At 37.8% G+C, this 21336-nt stretch overlaps 3 protein-coding genes across 3 annotated transcripts; 1 reads left to right on the forward strand and 2 right to left on the reverse strand.

The window, feature by feature from the left end:
- Positions 1-151: 151 nt before the first annotated feature.
- Positions 152-3511, reverse strand: mpeg1.1 (macrophage expressed 1, tandem duplicate 1). Its single transcript, XM_008418408.2, has 2 exons — positions 3029-3511; positions 152-2274 (listed from the first exon to the last, which is right to left on the reverse strand). Exons 1-2 carry the CDS (start codon positions 3479-3481, stop codon positions 604-606), a joined length of 2124 nt encoding a protein of 707 aa, XP_008416630.2. The 5' UTR covers positions 3482-3511; the 3' UTR covers positions 152-603.
- A 2817-nt stretch (positions 3512-6328) lies between these two features.
- Positions 6329-7119, reverse strand: LOC103470183 (protamine-like protein). Its single transcript, XM_008418407.3, has one exon. It carries the CDS (start codon positions 7031-7033, stop codon positions 6521-6523), a length of 513 nt encoding a protein of 170 aa, XP_008416629.1. The 5' UTR covers positions 7034-7119; the 3' UTR covers positions 6329-6520.
- A 5115-nt stretch (positions 7120-12234) lies between these two features.
- Positions 12235-20082, forward strand: tspan36 (tetraspanin 36). Its single transcript, XM_008418406.3, has 7 exons — positions 12235-12450; positions 16617-16808; positions 16973-17047; positions 17141-17245; positions 17700-17837; positions 18721-18804; positions 19323-20082. The coding sequence occupies exons 1-7, from the start codon at positions 12391-12393 to the stop codon at positions 19398-19400; spliced, it is 732 nt and encodes a 243-aa protein (XP_008416628.1). The 5' UTR covers positions 12235-12390; the 3' UTR covers positions 19401-20082.
- The last annotated feature ends 1254 nt before the right edge of the window (positions 20083-21336 follow it).

Here is a 21336-nt window from a genome sequence, read left to right on the forward strand (position 1 = left end):
GATGAACTCAGATATTAACTCAATATGATCAGTTACTCAGAAGCAGCTTCTCCATTGGGTTTGATGTGGCGTCTCGTCGTTGTGGATGTTTTATAAAGATTTTTTTTGATCAGATACTTAACATTCATGAGTACAACATGAAACACACACCCACATTTACTAGTTTTATTTTTTTATTATCGCTGTCAAATAAGCAAGCATACATTAAGAGTGTAGTCGTCTTACTGGCAGCATACAAAAAGTAAGCTCTTAAGCTGGTTTAAATATGGCACAAGTCAAAGTGGACCTGAGTTGTTTTAATAATCTTTATGAGTTTTTAACAAAGAAAAATCTAACTAAACACAGCATCAAAGCATGCAAAGTATAATAATAATACTATACAGTAAATGTGCTTTTTGACATGTGCAGCAGTGAGAGTTTGGAAGTCAGTTTTGCTTTCATCAGTGTGCGCTGTATATTACAAAACAAATACAGTTCTCTTTTAAGTTTCACAATTCATAATGCAAAGTTTTATTTGCAAAAATATATATTCTCTTTCACAAAATAAATCTTTAAATTTATGAAAAATTGTTTTAAGGAAAATCACCCGATCTAAAGCCATTTTTACGCCTCCTCGTGGGTCGTCTCCTCGTGGGTCGTCTCCCTCTCTGGCTCGTCGGTTATTTTCTGATATCCTGACCTAAACTGAGAGTACCTCCTCCTTCTTCTAAGAATCACTGCCACTATGACCACAAACGCTATCAAACCCATCACTCCAAACGCCACTCCTGCCTTTTCCCCACTTGACATCTGATTCATTTCTGGGTTGAACTTTCGAATAAGGTCTGACATTTCCTCAGGTTTGACAAGTTTCCATGATTTAGTGGGCCCCACCCTGACCCAGCTCTGTTGTCCTTCTGTCATCACCATAACTGTGTTGGTGGCTTGCATGCTCACAAGAGGAGATTTAGTAAAAGGAGGGAGGATGATTGGTTTCAGGTCACCCCCTGTAAACAGTCCAGACTGGACGCAGTAAAGAATTTCACAGCCATCGCTAACCGTGGCGAGGTGTTGGCTGAATTTGGGAGGGCATCTACGTTGGTTTTTAGCCAGTGGGTTACCAGACTGACAGCTGAAGAGACCTCCAAATGGGACGGCGTATCTGGAGCCGGTCTCATAGTCGTCACTCACGCAGATCATTTGGCCATCTGATAGAAACTTCACTGGAATGAAGTTTGCAGGGCAGCTTTTGGACTTGGTGATGGGGTTCTCGAAAGAGGTGCCGTAGATCCCTCCGAACAGATACCCCGAGTTTTCTGGAGCTTTTCCATTGACAGAGCACCAGTACGTATTTATTCGAGCAGAGCGAACACGATAGAGATTTTGACAGTTTTTCCGATGACAAGTGCGCAACCACAGGAATCCACATCTATAGCTAACATCATAGCAGTAATTTTCTGTGTAACCCTGCTGTCTCACTTCTGATCGTAATAAAGTTGGGGAGTAAGGTGAGCGACAGGAGTAGCCACCTGTTGCAATGTTTTTCTGGGCAAGGGTTTCGCAAAGTGGATCTGCGTCATCGGTAAGTTTTGTACACTGTTGGTAAACTCCTCCAAAACTAAGGTTGGTGGCTGGACCCTCGCATGAATCATCATCAACATTGGCCTGAAAGTTGAAGTTCTTGGAACCAATGTCCACACAACCTGGGCGCGTGTTGACCTTGTAGTAGCGATCTATTGCCATACTCACTGTACGAGCCACTTTGCCAACAGTAGGCTGTGGCAGATCAGGAAAAGTGTTTGAGTTTATAAAATAGTGGATGGGGAACCCAGAGCGGTCAATAGCAACCAGATTATTCCTGGTATTTTCTTGCCACTTCTGCAAAGTGATTCCGGGATAAAAAGGTATGCCCCCATGGCTTTGGATGAGGGAGTACTGAATATTGGACTGATATGTGTTAAGTGATGAGCTTTGTTGGCTAGACTGACTGCTGATATCAAATTTTACTTTGTCAAAAAAGTTTAACCCGGCCTGAGCTTTAATAGTGGAGGTATCTGAAGAACTGTCTGACACATAAGAGGAACGGAGATAGTCTTCCTGCACCAGAGATGCCCCGGCATCTACAGTGGTGATAACATGGGTTCCATAGTCCAGCACCATCTTCTCTGAAAGGTAGTCTGCATTCCTTGTCTGATTGTTTGCAATTGCATCAGCAATGTCTTTGACTTGCTGAGCAAAGCGGGAATCCAATGTGAAGTCTGGGTAAGCTTTGACGGTGTAGATGAAGTTGCGAACCTGTTGATAGAATTAAAATATAGATTATATTCAATTTTGTGATATGTAACTTTTCCTTTATATTTCTATAAATCTGCCCATGTACCCATAATGAAAATAGACATTTTATTGCATAGCTCTTTACTGACACAGTCAATAAAAGCAATCATATTTTTTACCCATTAACAAACAATATCATTGTTTTTTTTCTCCAACTGCCTGGTAGAGAACACCAGGACATTGTTAATTTATGTTGTTTCCCTTTGACGATTAACGATTAACCTGCGACACCACTGGTTTAGATCACAACAGATTTGTGTTAAACACAGTCAAAGTCTAGAGACCTATGTAACAGAGACCTTGTTGTAGAAAATTATATATGCTGTTCATAAATGCTCCCAAATCAAATATTATAGAGTTTAAGCTAAAATAACAATGGGTGCCAACATCTGGGTGTGCAAATCTGGTAGAAATCCCAAATAACTTGGTGATGTCGGTGTTTCTCCAAAGTAGCACATAAATATAAATTCCAGCTACATATTCAGAATTTGATTTGAACAGATTAAATTTTAAAAGAATGTTGATCATTCTCCTTTTCACTTCATAATCACACACAAGCTTGTCTATTACGTAAATTTTCAGGAATACAAAAATAAATGCACAAAAGATCAAGGGGTCTGAAAACTTTTGCAGAGATGTCTCTGAATATTTATAAAAAGTTATTTAAAAAAAATTTTTTTTTAGGACATGAATGTTTTTAGAGTGTTCAAAATACCTGTACTCTGGCTGTAGTCGAAGAATCCTTGACCTGATGTGATTTCATCCTTGTGGTCTCAGAGGAAAACTTGCCATTCAGAACTGAGAAAAATGATACATCAGCATTTATGGAGTTAGATGTGGTGCTTTTCTGCTCCAGCCAGGAGCTGATTATCTCTGAGTTGGTCTCCACGCCTGTCTCCTTCTGAGGGATGACAAACACCTCATCTGGAATGAGGTAAAGCCCGTCCTCGGTGGTTTGACACTGGAAGTAGCTGAGGTTCATCACTCGGCCCATGTCCAGGTTCCGGAGGTTGTCCCAGCCTCCTCCTGGCAGGACTTCCATGGCCGTGAGGGAAATGTTGGTGGAGGCCCGGCATTGTCTGAGCCAGTTGGTCGGACGGCTCACGGGACCGGAGCGGCAGATTTGAAAAAAAGTAAGAGCAGCAAGAAGTGTCAGGGCAGACTTCATGATGCCTCTGACTGAAGTGAAATCTGAGGTGACTGTCTTGAAGTTCATTTAGTTCCCGCCTCTAATGTGATGATCATATGACTAACAGGAAACACAGAGAGTTGGTTTGGTTTCACTTCCATTTCTCCTAGGTCTTTTTAAAAAAATTATTTTTACAGGCTGAAAAATACAAGAAAACAAAAGTATGATCAAATTTTATAACAACAATAATAATCTTATGATTTAAGAATTGCTTATTTTGCAGACATTTGCAATTTCTCACTTATTTGTCCAGAACTAAAACAGCGTTTATCCCATCTTATAGAAGATTAACTAAAGAGGAAACAAATGTCAAGGTAAAACGAACACCGCTAACTCCACTCCCCATCACTATTGTACATGTTTAGCAGATTTACCAGCTGTGCTGTCAACACAGCAATGAAAGGATTACAGTTTCACTGTGACAGAAAAGTACTGTTCAGTGATTATAACTATCATAAACAATTTAATGAAACTTTTGTCACTGATAAATTGATACAGAATGATATGAGGAAGAATCCTTAACCTGATGTGCTCTTTTCTGTTTTCTGTGGTTCTCTAAAAAAAGTGATTTTTAGAGAAACAGAATAGAAGCAGAACAATCTGTTTAATACAATGGGTTTAACGTAAAAACAAATCTCCCTTGCAGGACAGACAGGTTGTTCAAGCAATCTAAACATTTGACTGTAAAGGGAGAATAGACTTAAATCTTCTTTATGTGCAGGTTAGAAATATAACACTTTATCTATACTGATGCTTTATCTATATCTTGTGATAAGTATTTATAGTCTTCCTCATTTAAAAAGGGAACAGAAAGTAGATGTTCAAACACAAGATAAGAGGAAATAATGGTCAACATCACATGAGAGTGCATCACTGGGAAAACCCGCTGACTTTCTGAGTCACCACCAAACTTCATGTCTGAACCTGTTTTGGTTCAGACAAGAGGCTCAGGTAAACTTCCAGGTATTTGTGGGAATGACCCACCGAGTTAGCAAACACATTTGGAAAAACACTTCCAGTTTGGCAAGTTTCTGTTATTCTCCTGTCTTTGTTGCAGAAAGATGCTTCACAGCAGCAAATTTCAAACCGAGAGAACCTCTCACCCCGTCTCACTTTGCCGTCAGTCAAAGTAGCGCAATAAATTACCATGCCTCGCTAAAGTTTTCCTACGTTTTGAACATTTTTACATTCTGTCATGATACAGCAATACATTTTGATGCATTTTACTGTGATTTATTTTTTTTTTTTTTGATGGACCAGCACAAGGTGATGTATAATTGTGATGTGGAAAGAACACAGTACATGGTTTTCAGAATATTTCACACTTAAAGGTGAGAAGAGTGTTGCATTAATATGTTTTGTACACTCAATAACCCTCCCCTCCCCATTTCTGAATCAATACTTCACCTCTCACTTGCTGTTGCAGCTACAGCTGCAAATCTTGAGTTAGTAATTACTAAAGTAATTAAGTAATTACTAAAGTGTTGTGGTCGATTCTCTATTCTACTTAGATATTGACTTTGAGTGGCACATTTTAAATGGTAAATGTCGTACATTTGTACACTGCTTCATCAAATCTGAGGACAGATGGTGCAATCATTCAAACCGGCAACCCACCAGTTATAAGTCTAATCCAACTTCCTGAGCTAACATTGTTATTGTAGAATTAGATATTTAATCTAAAGGATTCCCTTGTAAGTCTGGTTGTTGTCTTGCTGGAAGGTGAACCTCAATCCCAGGTTTTAGACTTTTATTGCATCTTTATCTCCTCAGAGTTATCATGAGCCACTTTATTGCTTCCCTGATTAATGCACTCTTTACTCGGCCTATCATTTTAGGTGGGCACCCATGCTAAGGTGGGTCTGCAATTGTGTCATACTCTTTCTATTTTCTTGAATAGTAATCTGTTGTGTGCTGAAATGTAATATGTTGTCTTATTAGCTAACCCTGTGTTGAGCTTTTTCCTAATTCTGTCTTTGACCTTTCTGATGGGTTCAACAATATATGACATCCCAACATACCGTTGAGATTTTTCTTTGAAGGCCTCACTTCTGTACCTAATTGCGACCAGCAGATGGCGACAGTAAACTTTGAGACACCAGTCACATAAAGCTTTCTAATTATGAGCTCCGTTTGACAAAAGAATGAAAGCAAAAAAGAAAATCTTTTGCAGTGAAGCTAAAGCTCATCATAATGTCGAGATAACACGACTCAACCTATTTTTTATGACTGCAACTTATAAACCTGAAGATTATGGTCAAGAACAGTCAAGACCAATATGTACAGAATGACAGTGTTGTGACAACGAGGCAACGGGTTTGGAAAATAAACCTCTTGCCACTTGAACAGTGGAGCATTTCGTGGAGCATTTCTTGGAGTCACACCCTCACTTTTAATCCCCACAAATCTCCTGAATAGCAGATAATTGGGTTCAGACATTATTTTATCTAGTTTCTTGAGTTTACATTTGTATCAGGTTACAGCGGAAGGTGTATTGATGAAAACTTTACTTTACAAATAAAAGTTAAATATACTAAATATACTGGTTACATCTGATTCATGTGTGCTTTTGATTTTTAGTATTTAGCAGTGCAGAAAAAGTGCAACTCCTGAAAATATTAATTATGAGAATTAAGTAAACTAATCTTAAACCCAACAAGGAAGCCTCTTAAACTGAGGCAAATGAAAGCTAATCTCAGTGAGTCTAATAAACTGTTTTATTTATTTTTTAAGACATAATGGTAATATTGCATAATTCTACCTGAACAACACACCTTTCTTATATTACTAACCAAGTATTTATATAAAGAAACTACATCACACGTCTTATATAAGAAATTTTTTTATTATTATTTCCAACAATGCAGTTCAGTCTACAACAGACTGTGACAGGTGAGAAAAAGAGAAAAAAATAGGAGATGTAAGAAAATAGCAAGTTCAGTAAAGCAAACTTAGTTTTGTTGAATGCATCTTAGTCCACACCGAGTGAAAGCTCAGGAGAAGAGCCTTCTGGTTCCCTCACTTCTTGGCTGCTGCCTTGGTCCTTTTAGCCTTGGCCCTCTTCGCCTTCTTGGGACTTTTTGGCTTCTTTGCCTTTTTGGCCGCAGCAGGTTTTTTGGCTTTCTTTGGGCTCTTGGCCTTCCTCTTCTTCTTTGGTGACTTTTTGGTTGCTTTTTTGGTGACCTTCTTTGCCTTCTTCTTGGTCTTTGGCTTCTTCTTCTTCACCACCTTCCTCTTTCTGGGCTTAGGAGGTTTTTTGTTGACCTTTAGGGAGCCCTTGTTCCGGATCAAGACTTTCTTGCTCACCAGACGCTTGATGGCAACAGAGATCCTTGCCTTGTTCTTCACCACATCGTATCCTCCGGCTTTCAGAGTCTTCTTCACGGCTGCCAGGGACACGCCACCACGCTGTGCAGAGGCAGACACAGCCTTCAGGATCAGGTCAGACACTGAAGGACCTGACTTCTTCTTGGATTTGGCTTTCTTTTTTGCCGGCAGTGCCCCCGGCAAAGCAATTGCGGGAGAAGACATTGTGGAGCTCCACCTGCAGGTTCAGGTCAGTTGAGGTCAAACACAGGATAGATCGGAGAAATCCTTCTGCTTGTCTGCATCCGAAAGTCAGGCTTTATAAAACCATGATGAGAGCCCTACAGAGGCAGTCCCACCACTACGGCGGGCACCTTCCCCACCCTCTCTGACATGATAAGGATTGTGTTTTCTTCGGCTGGATTTTTCTGTAAAAATATAAAGAAAACGGTTGAATATCTGCATAAATGAACGTTTAAAAAACTGCACATAACGTCCACTACATATATATTAATCCTTACAGTAGAATTGTTTATATTTCTTGCAATTTTAGTCCTTCTTTAGAAGCTGGCAGTTGTCTGATGTCAATTGAAATGTGGATTTTCTACATTTTCTAAAGTTTATAACCCCTGAATAACAGGTTATAAAAATATATGATTAAAGCATTTAAAAGTGACGGATGTTTTTCATGTATTTTCCTAAAAGTAATCTTTTATTTCAGTTTCAGTTGCATAATTAATACATTAAAAGATGGTCAAAGAAACACAGTTGCCTCCAGGGTGTATTACAGTGATGATAGAAAACGTAGAACATCTTCAGAGAGAAGGTATTAAGAAAACATAAACAGAGATGGGTTTCTATGGATAGAGTTAAAATGGGCAATGACAAAAGGAAAAAAAAGAAAATACCTTAATAATATTTAACTCAATGTAGCGGGTGAAACCCTGATGAGAACCCTATGGAGACAGTCCCGGCACCATGGCGGGGATCTTCCCCACCCTCTCTGACAAGATAAGGTTTGTGTTTTCTTTAGCTGGATTTTTCATCAAAAATTCAGAGAAAGAGGTTGCATAAGCACATAAACCACATTTAAAAAAATTCACACAATGTTTTCTTCATTAATATCTGTTTATGATAAAGACTTATCATGCTTGATAGCAGTTTGTTGGTGTCTTTATAAGGTGGCAGTTTTCACATGTCTATTCAGATGATCATTTTGGACCATTTCTAAGGTTTATTACCTCAAAATGATCAAGTAGAAAGACTTCTAATAAAAACATCTTGAAGGGTTTGATGTGTTTGACATATTATCCCACGATTTCAGTTTTCTTTCGGTATTTTTTGCTTAATGGATTAATTGAAAGATGATCAAAGAAACACAGTTGATCCCTGCAATGTGAATAAATGAGGAGTGTCGTGATACTTTTTCACAGAGGACAACATCTCAAACAATCGGAAATAAACAAGTTTTTTGTGATTGGATTATGCGAAAAATAAATAAAGAATAGGTGAATAAAATAAGTGATAAATAAAACATTATGTGTTATGAAAAAAACCATGATGAGGACCATACAGAAGCAATCTCACCGCAGCTCGAAGTGGCGCCTCTCTAACACGATAAGGAGTGTGTTTTCTTCAACTGGATTTTTCTGTAAAATTTGAGAAAAGCTTTGCGTATCTTCTTAAAAGGACATTGTAAAAATCCCATACAATCTCTACTTCATAAATCTATAATTTCATTGAAAACCTATTTGAACATAGAAAACGTGTCTTGATTCTATACAAGCTGGCAGCTGTCTAATGCCATTTCAGACATGCATTTTAATCACTTTACAAGGTGTTTGACCTTAAAATAATCATGTAGAAAAAATACAAATCAAATCCTCTTTAAGCTTGTGATCTTCTTTGTATGTTGTCATAAAATGTGTGGTTTACTTAATTATTATTTGCTGAATAAATGCTTTGAAAAACAATCAAAGAAACACAATTGTTTCCTCAATGAGCTTAAATTATGACAAAGCAAAGTCACTTATTTGCAGATAAGAAAATTGTACTCATGTCTAAATGAAAATGCTTTTGAAGGGCAGTATGATGCTTGGTGACAAAAAAAACCCTTCATGCTTTTTAAATATTGTTTTGTGAATACATCTCAAATGAGAAGCATATAGAGTCAGTCTCAGCACCACAGGAGGGACATTCTTCATCTTTACTGACAATAAGATTTGGTTTCCTTCTCCCAGATTCAGAGAAAATATTTGAGTACTCACATACAAGAGCATTAAAATTAAGACAGTTTCAAATTTTTTCCATCTATATTTGTTTCTTTTTAATTTGTTAAAATATGTCACAGATTTGTTGTGTCTTTGCAAGCTGGTAGTTGTTAGACATAATTTCAGATGTGCATTGTGTAACATTTATAATGAGTTTGACCTCTAAATAATCAAAGATAAATGATTATTAGGTCATGTTGAACAGTTTAGTGTTTTTTTGACATCTTGTTTTAAGTAGTTGTTCAATTCCAGTTTTATATGTCTAATTAATTACATTTAATATAAAAACAAATACTGTAAACACCATAATAAGTAAATGTGTTATGCATGAAAAGTATAATATGTGTCTGTCTCCACTTTTGGAGGGAAGTGGATCTGAGCCAGAATAACATTATCAGCCAGCAATGGAGGGTGGGTAGAAAAACGAATTCAAGATTATTTTCCCGGGTTCTCCCTCCCCAACCAATTTAATCAGAGGAGTACACAAATTGATTAAACACAATTCCTTTTCCCGCTTTCGTTACCCAAACATCTGTGTGTTTTATCTTGTCCTAATCTAATCTCTCAGTTTAAAGTGACCTTTGTACTTTCTTATTTAATTCTTATTTAATTCTGGATGTACACACAACTATTAAATCTAATGCAACAGACTCATCTGAATAATTACTTATCTTTTTCAGATTTTATTTTAAAACGAGAAAAAAATAATAGTAACACAACAGGCTACACAGCCTTTTAAAAATGCAGTGGAAATACCCTGCCTATTTATTGTAATAAATAGCCAGTATTGCTTTCTATTGTGGAAAAAAACACTTTTATTGAAAATGATCAATTGCTTTAAGAAGTCAAAGTATTTTTTATGCAAACTATGAAAATGATGTTTTTATCACGACTGTTTCTCAAGTGACAGATTACATTAAAAACGAGATCATTTACAGATAAACTCCCTAGAAGCAACAGATAATATTAAGTGTTTCTCCCATTCAAACCGCTCAAACCAAACAGATATATATTCTCCCACTCTACCTTATCACGTCTTTTTCTGCCCTACTGAGAGATAAGTTTGCATGTGTGTGCATGAGGGAGAAGATTGGCAAATATCCTGCTGCCTCCTGCGGTGCACTGATAGCGCCTCCTGGAGTTGCATTCAAAGGTGCATGCACGAAAAAGTCCAGCGTCAGACTGCAGTTCTGCTTTATTCCTGTCAGTGGCGACCCAATGCTGATGTTGAATTAGTCACTGGCAGTGACAGATGCTTAGAAACAGAATACGTAACTGTGCCAAAATAAGAGAATTTGGTCTTACAAGTTCAAGTTAAAAGTAGACATTTATTTTAAAATCTCTTTTTTTTATCTTTGAAAAAAATGAAACAATGGACAAACAATATCTGACTAAACAAGCCCTGCTTCTGCATCAAAGTTCTTTTTACCAGAGGTTTAGTAAATGGAGCCTACCTGTGCATCATTTAGTCCTTATATAAAACCTAGTATAAATTCAGAAATTGGGCAGTTTTTTAATTTTTCATCTATACTTTTTATCAGAAAAGAAATTTTTGCAAATGTATTGACATGGTGTTTTTTTGTGAATATGAACAACACTATTTGAAGATTATAATGTGATAGACCCCCAATCTGAGCAAACCCCAAATGTCAGATGCAATAACTGCAAGATTTGTGTGCGCACGCCGCATCTCCTTGGTGCTGCTCGATACAATCAATTGTATCAAGCAAACAAGTTAGACTTAGTTAAAAAATACATTTATGGATGAAAATATTTAAAGAAAGACTACTGGTTTATTGGACCTCCAGGATTTTATAGACAATTTCTTAGGAAAGACATAGAGCCATGTACTAGGGGACATTTTGACCTGACATGCATGATGTGCAGATCTTCTCAGCTGTCAATCTACTTTATGTTGGACTAATTAAATATAATTTTAGGGATAGGATACCAAAAGTGTCAGGGTTTGTTGTTCTGAATGCATCATAGCGTGTTTAACATGGCTTGAAGGTCATTCTACAAATTAGTTTATATACAGTATAAAATGCTCTATTAATTACAAAAGGGAGATAGAAATCACATCCAGAGTTTGAATGCCCATGAAAACATTTGTTCAGAGATAAAATAGGTCAGGCCATTTACTTCCCTAATTTAGTTCTTACAAAACTGTGAGAATTAAAATGAACTTTGTTCCAGCCTATCTGACTTGATTTGCCTCCAACAAATCTTACAGTTTTTAACACTTTCAACTTAGAGCCTCATGCCATCATGACTGACATAATAACCCCAGCTGTGTAAAATCATCTTTATGATGCTCTTGTTTAATGACTAATCAGTGTCATCATGGTAGAACTGGAGTTGTATTTACCACTCACACAAAATGCCAAAGTAAAACGACGTATTTCCAAACCAGGTTTCAAACCCAGGACATTCTTTCTACGAGAGAAAGGTGTTATTGACTTGTCCAACCATGCAGCCCAATACTGCAATCATTGTTTGATATGTATGGATAAGTTAGCCGAGGAGCTAAAAAAAAAACCCAGCAGAATTAACCACATGCTGAATTATCAGAATTACTGTAGGAGTGAACTGTTTTGTGATATGTAGAATATACAGATAGGACAACTGTTTAAGTCAAAAAAGATGTAAAAACTGGAAAAAAAAAAAAAAATCTAGAAAATGTAACCTGGATAAGTATGGCATTTTGACGTGGAAAAAACCCTTACAAAAACCTGAAAATGGACTGAAGATGATCAATGATTTTGGACTTAAAACTAGATTTAAAAAAAGGTCATTCAATTCTAATTCCACTGAATTAGTCTTTTGATGTCATAACTGTACCACACAATAATACATACTGAGTCAATCGTCACTGAGTGATTGATTCAGTGACTCAATCATCCGACTACTGCGAAGTATCATCTCACAAGAAACATTAATAAAGACTACTCTAGGGCATTTCTGTTGAAGATTCCTGACTTTGTTGCTGTTTATTTTTCTTTTCTTTTATTTTATAAAGTTAAATAAAATTAATTTGCTAACAAAATGTTTCCCCTGGATTGTAACAATGCTCTGTTGTTCAATCTCGAACAGTTCCCTCAGTAACCCCTCCCTCCCCTTCTCCTCAATCCCCTTACAGCAGTCATGTGACCATGTGATCTCAGTCGGCGCAGTCAGCCAGTGAGAAGGAAACTTGTGACTGCGGTAGAAGCAGCTGGAGCTGGAGCGTGGCCCTCTCACTGCGAGATTAAAGAAAAGGGAAAGAATTTACAAGACAGCTCTCCTTCAGTCTCCTCAGCTCCGTCTGGCAACATGGACTGCGGCATTTGTACGTCCAAGACCATCCTGCTCTTCCTCAGCTTGGTGTTCTGGGTAAGTGTGTGTGTAGGGGTGTGTGTGTGTTTGTGTGGGGTAAATTTGCACCTGCTAAGGTTTGAATGCGGACTATTCGGGGAGAAACCAGCAGCAAATATGAACCGAGTTCATTTGCTTTACAACAGCCGCGTGTTTTATTTTTATTAATGTAATTATTAGTAGGTAGGCTACGCGTTTACAGAAATCAAAGTTGCTTTGATAAAAATCACAAGTAGGGTGTGAGCTTTAGTGGACAGTAACTTCCTTCTTTCTATGTAGCTCACATAGGCCGGATGTGGAGTTTTTTGGGGGGGGGTTTCTTGGGGAGATTTAGAGGAATCTACCCCCACACCGTCTAACATTTCCAGTAATTCTGCTTCACCTGTGACACACTTTCCATGTTTAGACAACAGGCCATTCACATTTGTTTTAACGTAAACACTTTGGTCCGCTGTGACTAGCTCCCCCGGTGTTTCTTTTTTTTTTTTTTTTTTTTGTTGGAGCAAACTAAATAGAATTTTGGGACCATTTTCAACGGAGGCCTGTGTAATTACGTTACTGTCTGATGTACCGGTCCGTGGGGGAGAAAACACTGATACTGCCTGCTTTCATCTTAATACCCGCCTCCATGTTGTGACTTCCATCTTTCTCCATAGTCCGTCTCGGTTTTCTCTGGATTACTGGCCTGGTTGGCCCTTTGCTGAAGTCTAACTCAGCCTGCATGTAGAAGAGATGTAACGAAAGGTTTACCTGCGACTGGAAACTTGAAAATTTGATTTGTATTTCCATAGATAACCACTGCAACATTGTGCTAATAAAAACCCTTTTCCGTGTGGACACTCTCACTAAGGGAAGAAGACTGAAGCTACTTGATATGTTCATAACATTAAGGAAATATAAGAAGCTATTTAAAAAGAAGCTGCCTTTTCTATATCGGGATACATATTTGTTTAATTTTAGCTCCTGAAGAGTGAGAAGGAGCACAACACTTGGCAAATAAAAGGGAGGCTGAGAAGAGAATCCATCAAGTTTATTTGTATAGCACATTTCAGCAACAAGGCAAAGTACTTTACATTATAAAAACACAAAAAATATAGTCATAGAAAACGGTCAACATCATAGAAATATTGTCCTATTTTTATTCTTTTGAGCTTTCAACCTGCGTCTGTCATGGAATATGCTGAATTTAGAAACGCTGGCAGCTTCAGGGTTATAACAAATGAGATGCACACAAAACTATCTGCATTACTGTCTCAGTAATGCTAGCCATGCTAACCCCTCATAAGCTGTGAATGGAGTCACCAGCTCAGATTTTGGCCACAAAATTCTGTTTAATGCCTACATAAGAGGTACGCGTTTTCTTGTTTTGTTGTTACAAATCAGCAGCACTCATCTCTCCATATGGAGCAAAAATGTCTAAAATTCAGCCCTCAAGCAGGATCATCCTTACTTTTAAAAAACCCGGATGTTCTGTTAGGGAATCAGTCAAACTTGGTTTTGTTTTGTCAGCTGTTTCCAAGAATCAGGAACAACACCGTTTCATTTGGGGTTGTCCAAGTGTTAGGATTTGTTCAAGACGCAAAAACTTACACAAAACATTAACTACTGTCAAAGACTTGATTTAAAATGTTAACAATGTGACTTAAAATGGCTTCATAAAATAATGCCATGTCATACAGGCACATCTAATTTTAGTGTTTTTATGAGACCAAAGCTAAACAATAAGTCAACGTTTTGCAAGGACAAGAGCTGAAGTGATCAGCTGTTCTTCTAATTTTAACAGCATGCATGTGGAATGTGGTCCAGTGATTACAGATCCAACAGGTTCTGCAAGGAACTCTCTAAAAATTGTCACCGCCGATTAAGAAACATAACCTCAGACAGGCTTTCTCAAATTTCAGCGACGCGGCGTGTGAACCCTATATGTTGTGTTAGCAGCCTCTTTGTGCTGCATCATAGGCACAAGATCAGATTTTCTGGGGAAACTAGGGGGTGAGGAGCACAGGAAGAGGTGCAGGGGAGCAGCGAGCAGGGATCTTGTGACTGGGAAGTGATTAGAGAACTGAGTCATGAGACCAAAGTCCATGTAAATTATTGTTAGACTACGGATAACACACATCTGTACATAAAAAAAAAAAAAAGTAGTCAAACAATAAAAGAGCTGTAATGTTAAAGAGGAAGTAATACTGAAAACGGCTCTGATGGTGACGAACACATGAAAGGGAAGTTTGATTTTATTTTTGTTGTCTTGCCTTTTGCATGATTTTTAACGGGCAAAGTCAAAAAGAGCCAATTACTCGTAGTTATTTTTCATATGACCAGAGTTGTTGCTTAAGAAACACCACACTTGAGTTTGTTTATTACTTTCTTCTACTGCTGTTTTACTCCTTTTATCAGTGACTCAGATTTAAATCAACTCCATTTCAAAGGGCAAAGGGAAATTGGGCATGTCAACAAAAAGATAAATGCTTTACCTTTACCTCTAGAGCTGCCCCACTTTTTTTTTATCTAGTCTTAACTCACATTGAACTTATATAAGCAAAGCTTGTTTTAGGTAAAGAGATACGAAGTTGTTCCGTATGTGCAAAGGAGTGACTCATGCATGGCGTCTTATGATTGGTGATGTCAATGCTAAACAATGATAAGGTTGTGACTTTGTCAACCTTTTAACCCAGGAGTGATCACATGATTTCATATCACATGATGTACAACAAAAGGAAATCTTTTCAAACAAGACTTTACTGCTTTTCTCTTGTTTTACAACCAAATGCATATATGTGTTATATCTGTAATATTTCTGTTATGTGGACAGAACAAATGACTTTAGTAGTTTTTATTTATTTTTTTACCTTTGCTACATTTCTTACTGTGAATCATATCAAATATGTTATTGAAGCAGAAACTAATTAAATCAGGACAAATACTTCAGAAAATGGGATTAACATATTGACTCGTCAAACAGAAAGAAGCGAGTGACTCTATTACTTATCTTCTTAAAATGTATCATTGTCTTTTCAAGGACCGAGCTTTTTTCCTTTCGCTATAACTGTGTTTACAAGCAATCAATAAAGTTACAAAGTCCAGCTTCCACGTCAGAGGGAGTTTTTCTCATCCACAGATTGACCCAGTTTTCTCATCTGCCTCCTTCCCCCCCTCTGTCTGAAGTCTAGTGGACAACAGTGCCTTATAGTTTTGTCTAGTGTCTGTATAATAATGTTTATGGCATGCAATGAGGAGAGAGTCTGCACCATACTCTGACGGTCCTTTCAAATACAGCAAATTTTGTCTCAAATATATGGCTTATTGGGTAGAGTGAGGAGCAAACAAGTATTTAATCATAAATGCAAAGTTTACAGAGACAAGAGCTTAGATGCAGTGTGTTGTATCTGACAGACTGTAAAATTGTGGGTTTTTAAATATTAAATTGTGCTCATAACAACAGCATGTTGGATTAGTTACTGTATTAGATTTGTGCTTTTTTTTGTAGGAGTTATGCTTCCTCTTACTTTCAAGTAGTTGCTTTTATGCATAATGCGGGAGAAGTTGATTATCTCAAACTTAAGCAATACCTGAACTATGACCCCAACTATGTTTGGCCTTTGAAGAATGCTGCCAAGTAAAGATGTAAAAAACAGATCTACAAAAGCAAATGAGGTGGATTAGCAGTGCTTTCCAACAGCTGACTGTGCCATACAAGACATGTTACTGTGAAATATTGTCTCCTTTGCCTGGATTATTAGCTGTTAGCATACCATGACAGTCATGAGATTATCATACAGACTGACTGCTGCCAGGGAGCCTTCCTGCCCACAGCCATCGGCAATGACTCTTTGAAGAGAGTTACGACATCACTTAATTTCCCAATAGGATAAATAAAGTATTTATTTATAATTTTTTTTTGAACTGAGGTTAAATTGAATTGAAAGCCATCTCACTTGTGCTGCACAAAATACTGAACTAAGTGCAACATATTAGTCTTATAAGTTACAAAAGCTCATAGAGAGAAAAGGGAATATTGTGACAGTGGAAGAATAAAGTAACATTCAGATTAATTTTGTCAATTGCTATTTCAATATTTAACATAATCGCAACAGCATGTTTTCTTGTGTAATGCTACTGTGGTTTTACTAAACTGCCACAAACTTGTTCACTTAGACAACAAAATGTTTCTCTTTGCCTGGCAGGGTGCCGGAGCAGCGTTGGCCTATGTTGGTGCCTACATAATCATGAGCTACAGAACCTTTGACAATTTTGTGGAGGACAAGCAGTCTCTGATCCCCGCCGGAATCATCATCATTACCAGCGTGGTGATGGTCATCATCGGCCTGGTGGGATGCTGCTCCACGCTCAGAGAGTCCAAATTTGGCCTCGGCTGTGTAAGCATTTGCCCTTCTCTGGATCTTCTCAGCGTTTGTTCACTCGGCTGGAAGGGAATAGATTTTTAAATGCATGTTTTGCTCATTTTGGGCATAATTTATTTTTTCACTGTTTAACAATTTCGACATTCTAATTTCTTTCAAATGTTTCCCCTTTTTTGCAGTTCTTTCTGGTTATCGTGATCGTCTTTGCAGCTGAAGTGACTGCTTTGGCGTTTATCTTCATTTACCAAAGCAAAGTGAGTCAAAATAACGCAATCTCACCATTTTGTAAATGTATTTTACTTTAGTTCCTATTGTTGAGATAACTTTTTCTACTTTGTGTCTTGCAGTCAGCGCAGATAAATCAGGAGCTGCAGCGCTCGATGAATGACACCTTTTCAAAGTTTGATGGAAACAATCTTGAGACCAAAGCTGTGAATGATCTGCAGTCTCAGGTTTGTCTTCCTGTCCACATAAATAGACTTGTTTTCTCAGCTCTACTTTCAAACACATCAACATCACTTTTGCTCTGCCTCCTCTCTCCCACTCATGCGGTTTCACTTCCTCCTTTGGTTCTCTCCGTTTGCATTTCCTTCTTCTGGGAAGCCATATTGGTGTTCATGAATAATTATTGTTATTATTGAGCCTCCCCAGAATACCTTATCTGGACTTTTCATCCAGATAAGGTATTTAGGCAAGCAAGATGTAAGGGTGCACTGATCAAAAATAAATATGACTTGACTGATAATCTCTCTATTGCTTCACAATTGTGTTAACATAGGCAGAAAAATATTTGTGTCCCATTTGCAATACTTATCTCAGTTGTTTGTCAAAAACGGTAATACATGACCTATGGAAGTTTTGCTTACATAGTAGTACATACAAATAAATTTTCTTTTGTCGTTGCAGTTGAAGTGCTGTGGAGTCGTCAACTACACCAGCTGGCACAACACCCCCTGGTTCGAAAAAAACAAAACCATACCTCATTCTTGCTGCATAAACACAACTCAGTGTACCGGCACCACACCAAGCCAGTTTTATCAAGAGGTAAATTAAACACAATCTGTACAATCCACCTGTTCGCATGCAGTCATTCATGATTGTGCCCTTGCTTCTCTCTGAATTATGCATTGTTTTTGTCCTCTATTTTTATTTTTTTTGATATTGCAGATTGGACCAGACTTTATCTTGTATTTTGAAAAAGTATTTTCAGTAGCTGTATACTTTAACATAAAATAATTAAACCTACTATTAGAGTTGCAACAGTCAGTTTTGAAATTGATTTCTGACTTCTGTGTGGTTTTTATTTTTCTTTTCTTTTTTTTTTTGTAAAGCTGTGACCCACTGATTCAGGCTTCTCTTAAAAGCACAGTTGCTAAAAAGCTGTTTTACATATTCAACTGTCGTTAGCATCTTATGTATGTGATTAATGAAGTTAGCATCAGTAAAACAAACGACTGCGTATTCTCTACTACAGAATGCTGAGCCTCATATTTACAGCCAGTAGTTCCAGATCGTACTTGTTCAACCTTCTTGTTACCTATTGAATGTTTTGCTCTCTCTAAACGGCACACCTCTACACCATGGCATGCTGTCTTAGAAAATACCATTTCGTTTTAAATAGGTTCTTACATCTCTGTTCTTCTTCCAACTTCATTTGGGAACTCCTTAATCAAACGGACAACTCAACATCCACATTTTTTAGTTGCCACTGTAAACTACGAGCACTTGGATACGTTTCGTTTTCTCCAAATATACCTCCACAAATACTGATTTTGCATTTCTATCCAGCCAGTTGACAATCGGGGTTGGTTGAACGGTATCCGATTTGAGTCTCCAGCTCATTTATCTGTGCAGATCTCTTTTTAGGCATCTGTGACTCTTCTTTGGGTAGATTCTAATATGAACTCATTGTCTTTGTTTTTTTTAGGGTTGTTTGGAAAAGGTGGAGAAGTTCCTGCATGATGTGTTGAATTATGCCATGCTGGTCATTCTTGGGTTTGCCATCATCAAGGTAACCTACAGTTCATCTGTGAAATAAGCTTTAATATGCACACTGGTATACAGCATGTTTACACACAAAAATCGATATTGTGCCTTTTAAGTACTTTGATTTGTCACCTTATTTATGACGATTTCAGATGTCAGCTTGTCAGTGTTGAACACCATCCATACTGGAAGTACTCCAGTTGGCAAGTTAAATAGTACTCATCTCAAAAGCGTCGTGTACAATACCAGCTCTGTCAACATCTACTCTTAAAACAAAAAGGGGCCATTGTGGCATTCTCCCAGTCATTTACGACAGTTACACACTCCACTGATCAGATTATGCTTTTCAAAGAGATTTTTCTTCCAAGAAAGGCAAACTCCAATTACCTTGAGCATAAAAGATCTGAATGAAATGTTCCCCTTATTACACTGCATGTTAGAGTTTTAACGTGGATTGCCAAAATCATTTCCATCTGATAAATGCTTTAATAATACGTACTTCTACTACACAAATAACCCCCTCCTCCTCCTGTGTCGTTGCAGTTCTTCGGGATGCTGAGCGTCTGTGTGATAACCTGTAGAAGCAGTCGGAGGAGCGGCTATGAGCCTCTGTATGCCTGAGACGCTTCCTGGACCTCCCTCCTCATTTTCCTCAAGGGGGTCTGCAGACTGCTTCCTCTGCACTGTAAACAACAATCAATTCCTTCTACAAATCTAAAGTTTATCTCAATAATTGTACCTGCAAGTCTTGCCATATTCTGAAGGGGATCATATGACGGCATGCCTCCTCAGACTGTAACAAACTTATGTAGCTCCTTCCATGTAGATTTATCGTCTTGAGTGCATCTTTCCATGATGTAGAGCTACTTGTGCTGTCTGTGTCTCTTTGCAAACAAATTGAGAAATGGAGTCTGTCTGAAATGCTTGAATTTGTTTGAACTGTGTTTACTGAAAGCCTTACTTGCCCGATGCAGACTCTCCCAATAGATGTGATGTAAAGAAAACCGTCTGACTTTGAGGCCTCGTCTTTTACTTGTTTATCTTTAACCCTTGTCACTCTTCTGCATCGTGTAGATAAACCTTCAAAGGACATTATTCTGTGAATGTACCTTAGTAAATGACGTCATTATATCTTTGAAGTTGTTTGCGATAGTTAACCAAAGGGTTTTATTGCCTTATTTAGGGATCTTAAAGCAAACTGAAGGGGAAAAAAACCACCACGTCTTTCTCTGGTCAGTTAACTGTATGGCGAATCATAATATGTTTATTATATTTCTAAATTAAAAGGGTAAATATTTCACAATGTTGTTTTTTTGTTGTTGTTTTGTCTCCACTAAATGGCTATAGATTTTCCTTAAAAATTGTAACATGTTACCATTAAATGAAGTGCGTTAAAAAAACCAAAAAAAAACTTGTTGCTTGGGAAAAAAAAGGAGTATGCACACTGAGTTTCTTGAGCGTGACCCTCAGTGTTTATCTGTAACCTCCTGACTCAGCTGATAAGAGGCCCACATGGTGGCGCAGACAGATGATGACTATTCATCTTACATGAGCTCTGTCACTGTTTACAAAGATAAAAAAAAAATACGAGTTGCATTCTAGAACTTGGCATTCTTGGAACTTCCTGAGCAGTCCACAGTCAGACTTCATTGGGAGCACAAGTCAGCCAATTAGAGGACCTGCCAATGCAAGAGTTCAGCAAGCTTTAGTTCTTTTGAATGTGCAGACTGCCACTGTGTTGAATCCCACTCATATTTACTGGACCATGTGGTAACGTCCCTCTGTTCAGTACATTACATAAATTATTTGACCTCTAGGTTTTAGTCTTGCTCTTCTTTATTAATATCTCTGGCCTTTGATTTTGATTTCACTTCCTGATGTCGATCTTCTTAAAATTTGTACATTGATGAGGATTTTGTAAATTGACTCTTGAACAGAACAGCTTCAATAGGATGAGTTTTATTATTTTTCATGAAAGCATTTAACCCTGCTATCACTTAACATTAGACTAGTCCATCCATCCATCCATCCATTTTCTTGCACCCTTGTCCCTTAGTGGGGTCGGGAGGGTTGCTGGTGCCTATCTCCAGCTATCGTTTCGTGCGAGAGGCAGGGTACACCCTGGACAGGTCGCCAGTCTGTCACAGGGCAACACAGAGACACACAGGACACACAACCATGCACACACACACTCACACCTAGGGGCAATTTGGTGAGGCCCATTAGACTAGTCGTAAATCCTAAAACTTAAAAAGAAATTTAAAATCTCACCAGTTTTGAAATGAGTTGCAGTAACAAAGAAAGTCCAGTAGGAGGTGCAGCAGAGCCAGGACTCACTTTAGAGCCGGTAGGGCTGTGCCTAATGGACTCTGAAGTCAATTAAACGTAGGAATATGACAACACAAAATGTAAGTTTTCGTCAACAAAACAACCTACGAATATACAGTTTTACATATTTGTTTTGCGAACTTATACATGTTTGCAACAAATGATCACTCAAAGTATATTTCAGCTACCTGATTTCTTCACAATCAGCTTTATTGGCCAAGATTTGAAG

Source organism: Poecilia reticulata, chromosome 9 (genome assembly GCF_904066995.2).
Source record: "Poecilia reticulata chromosome 9, P_reticulata-male-v2, whole genome shotgun sequence".
NCBI lineage: Eukaryota > Metazoa > Chordata > Actinopteri > Cyprinodontiformes > Poeciliidae > Poecilia > Poecilia reticulata.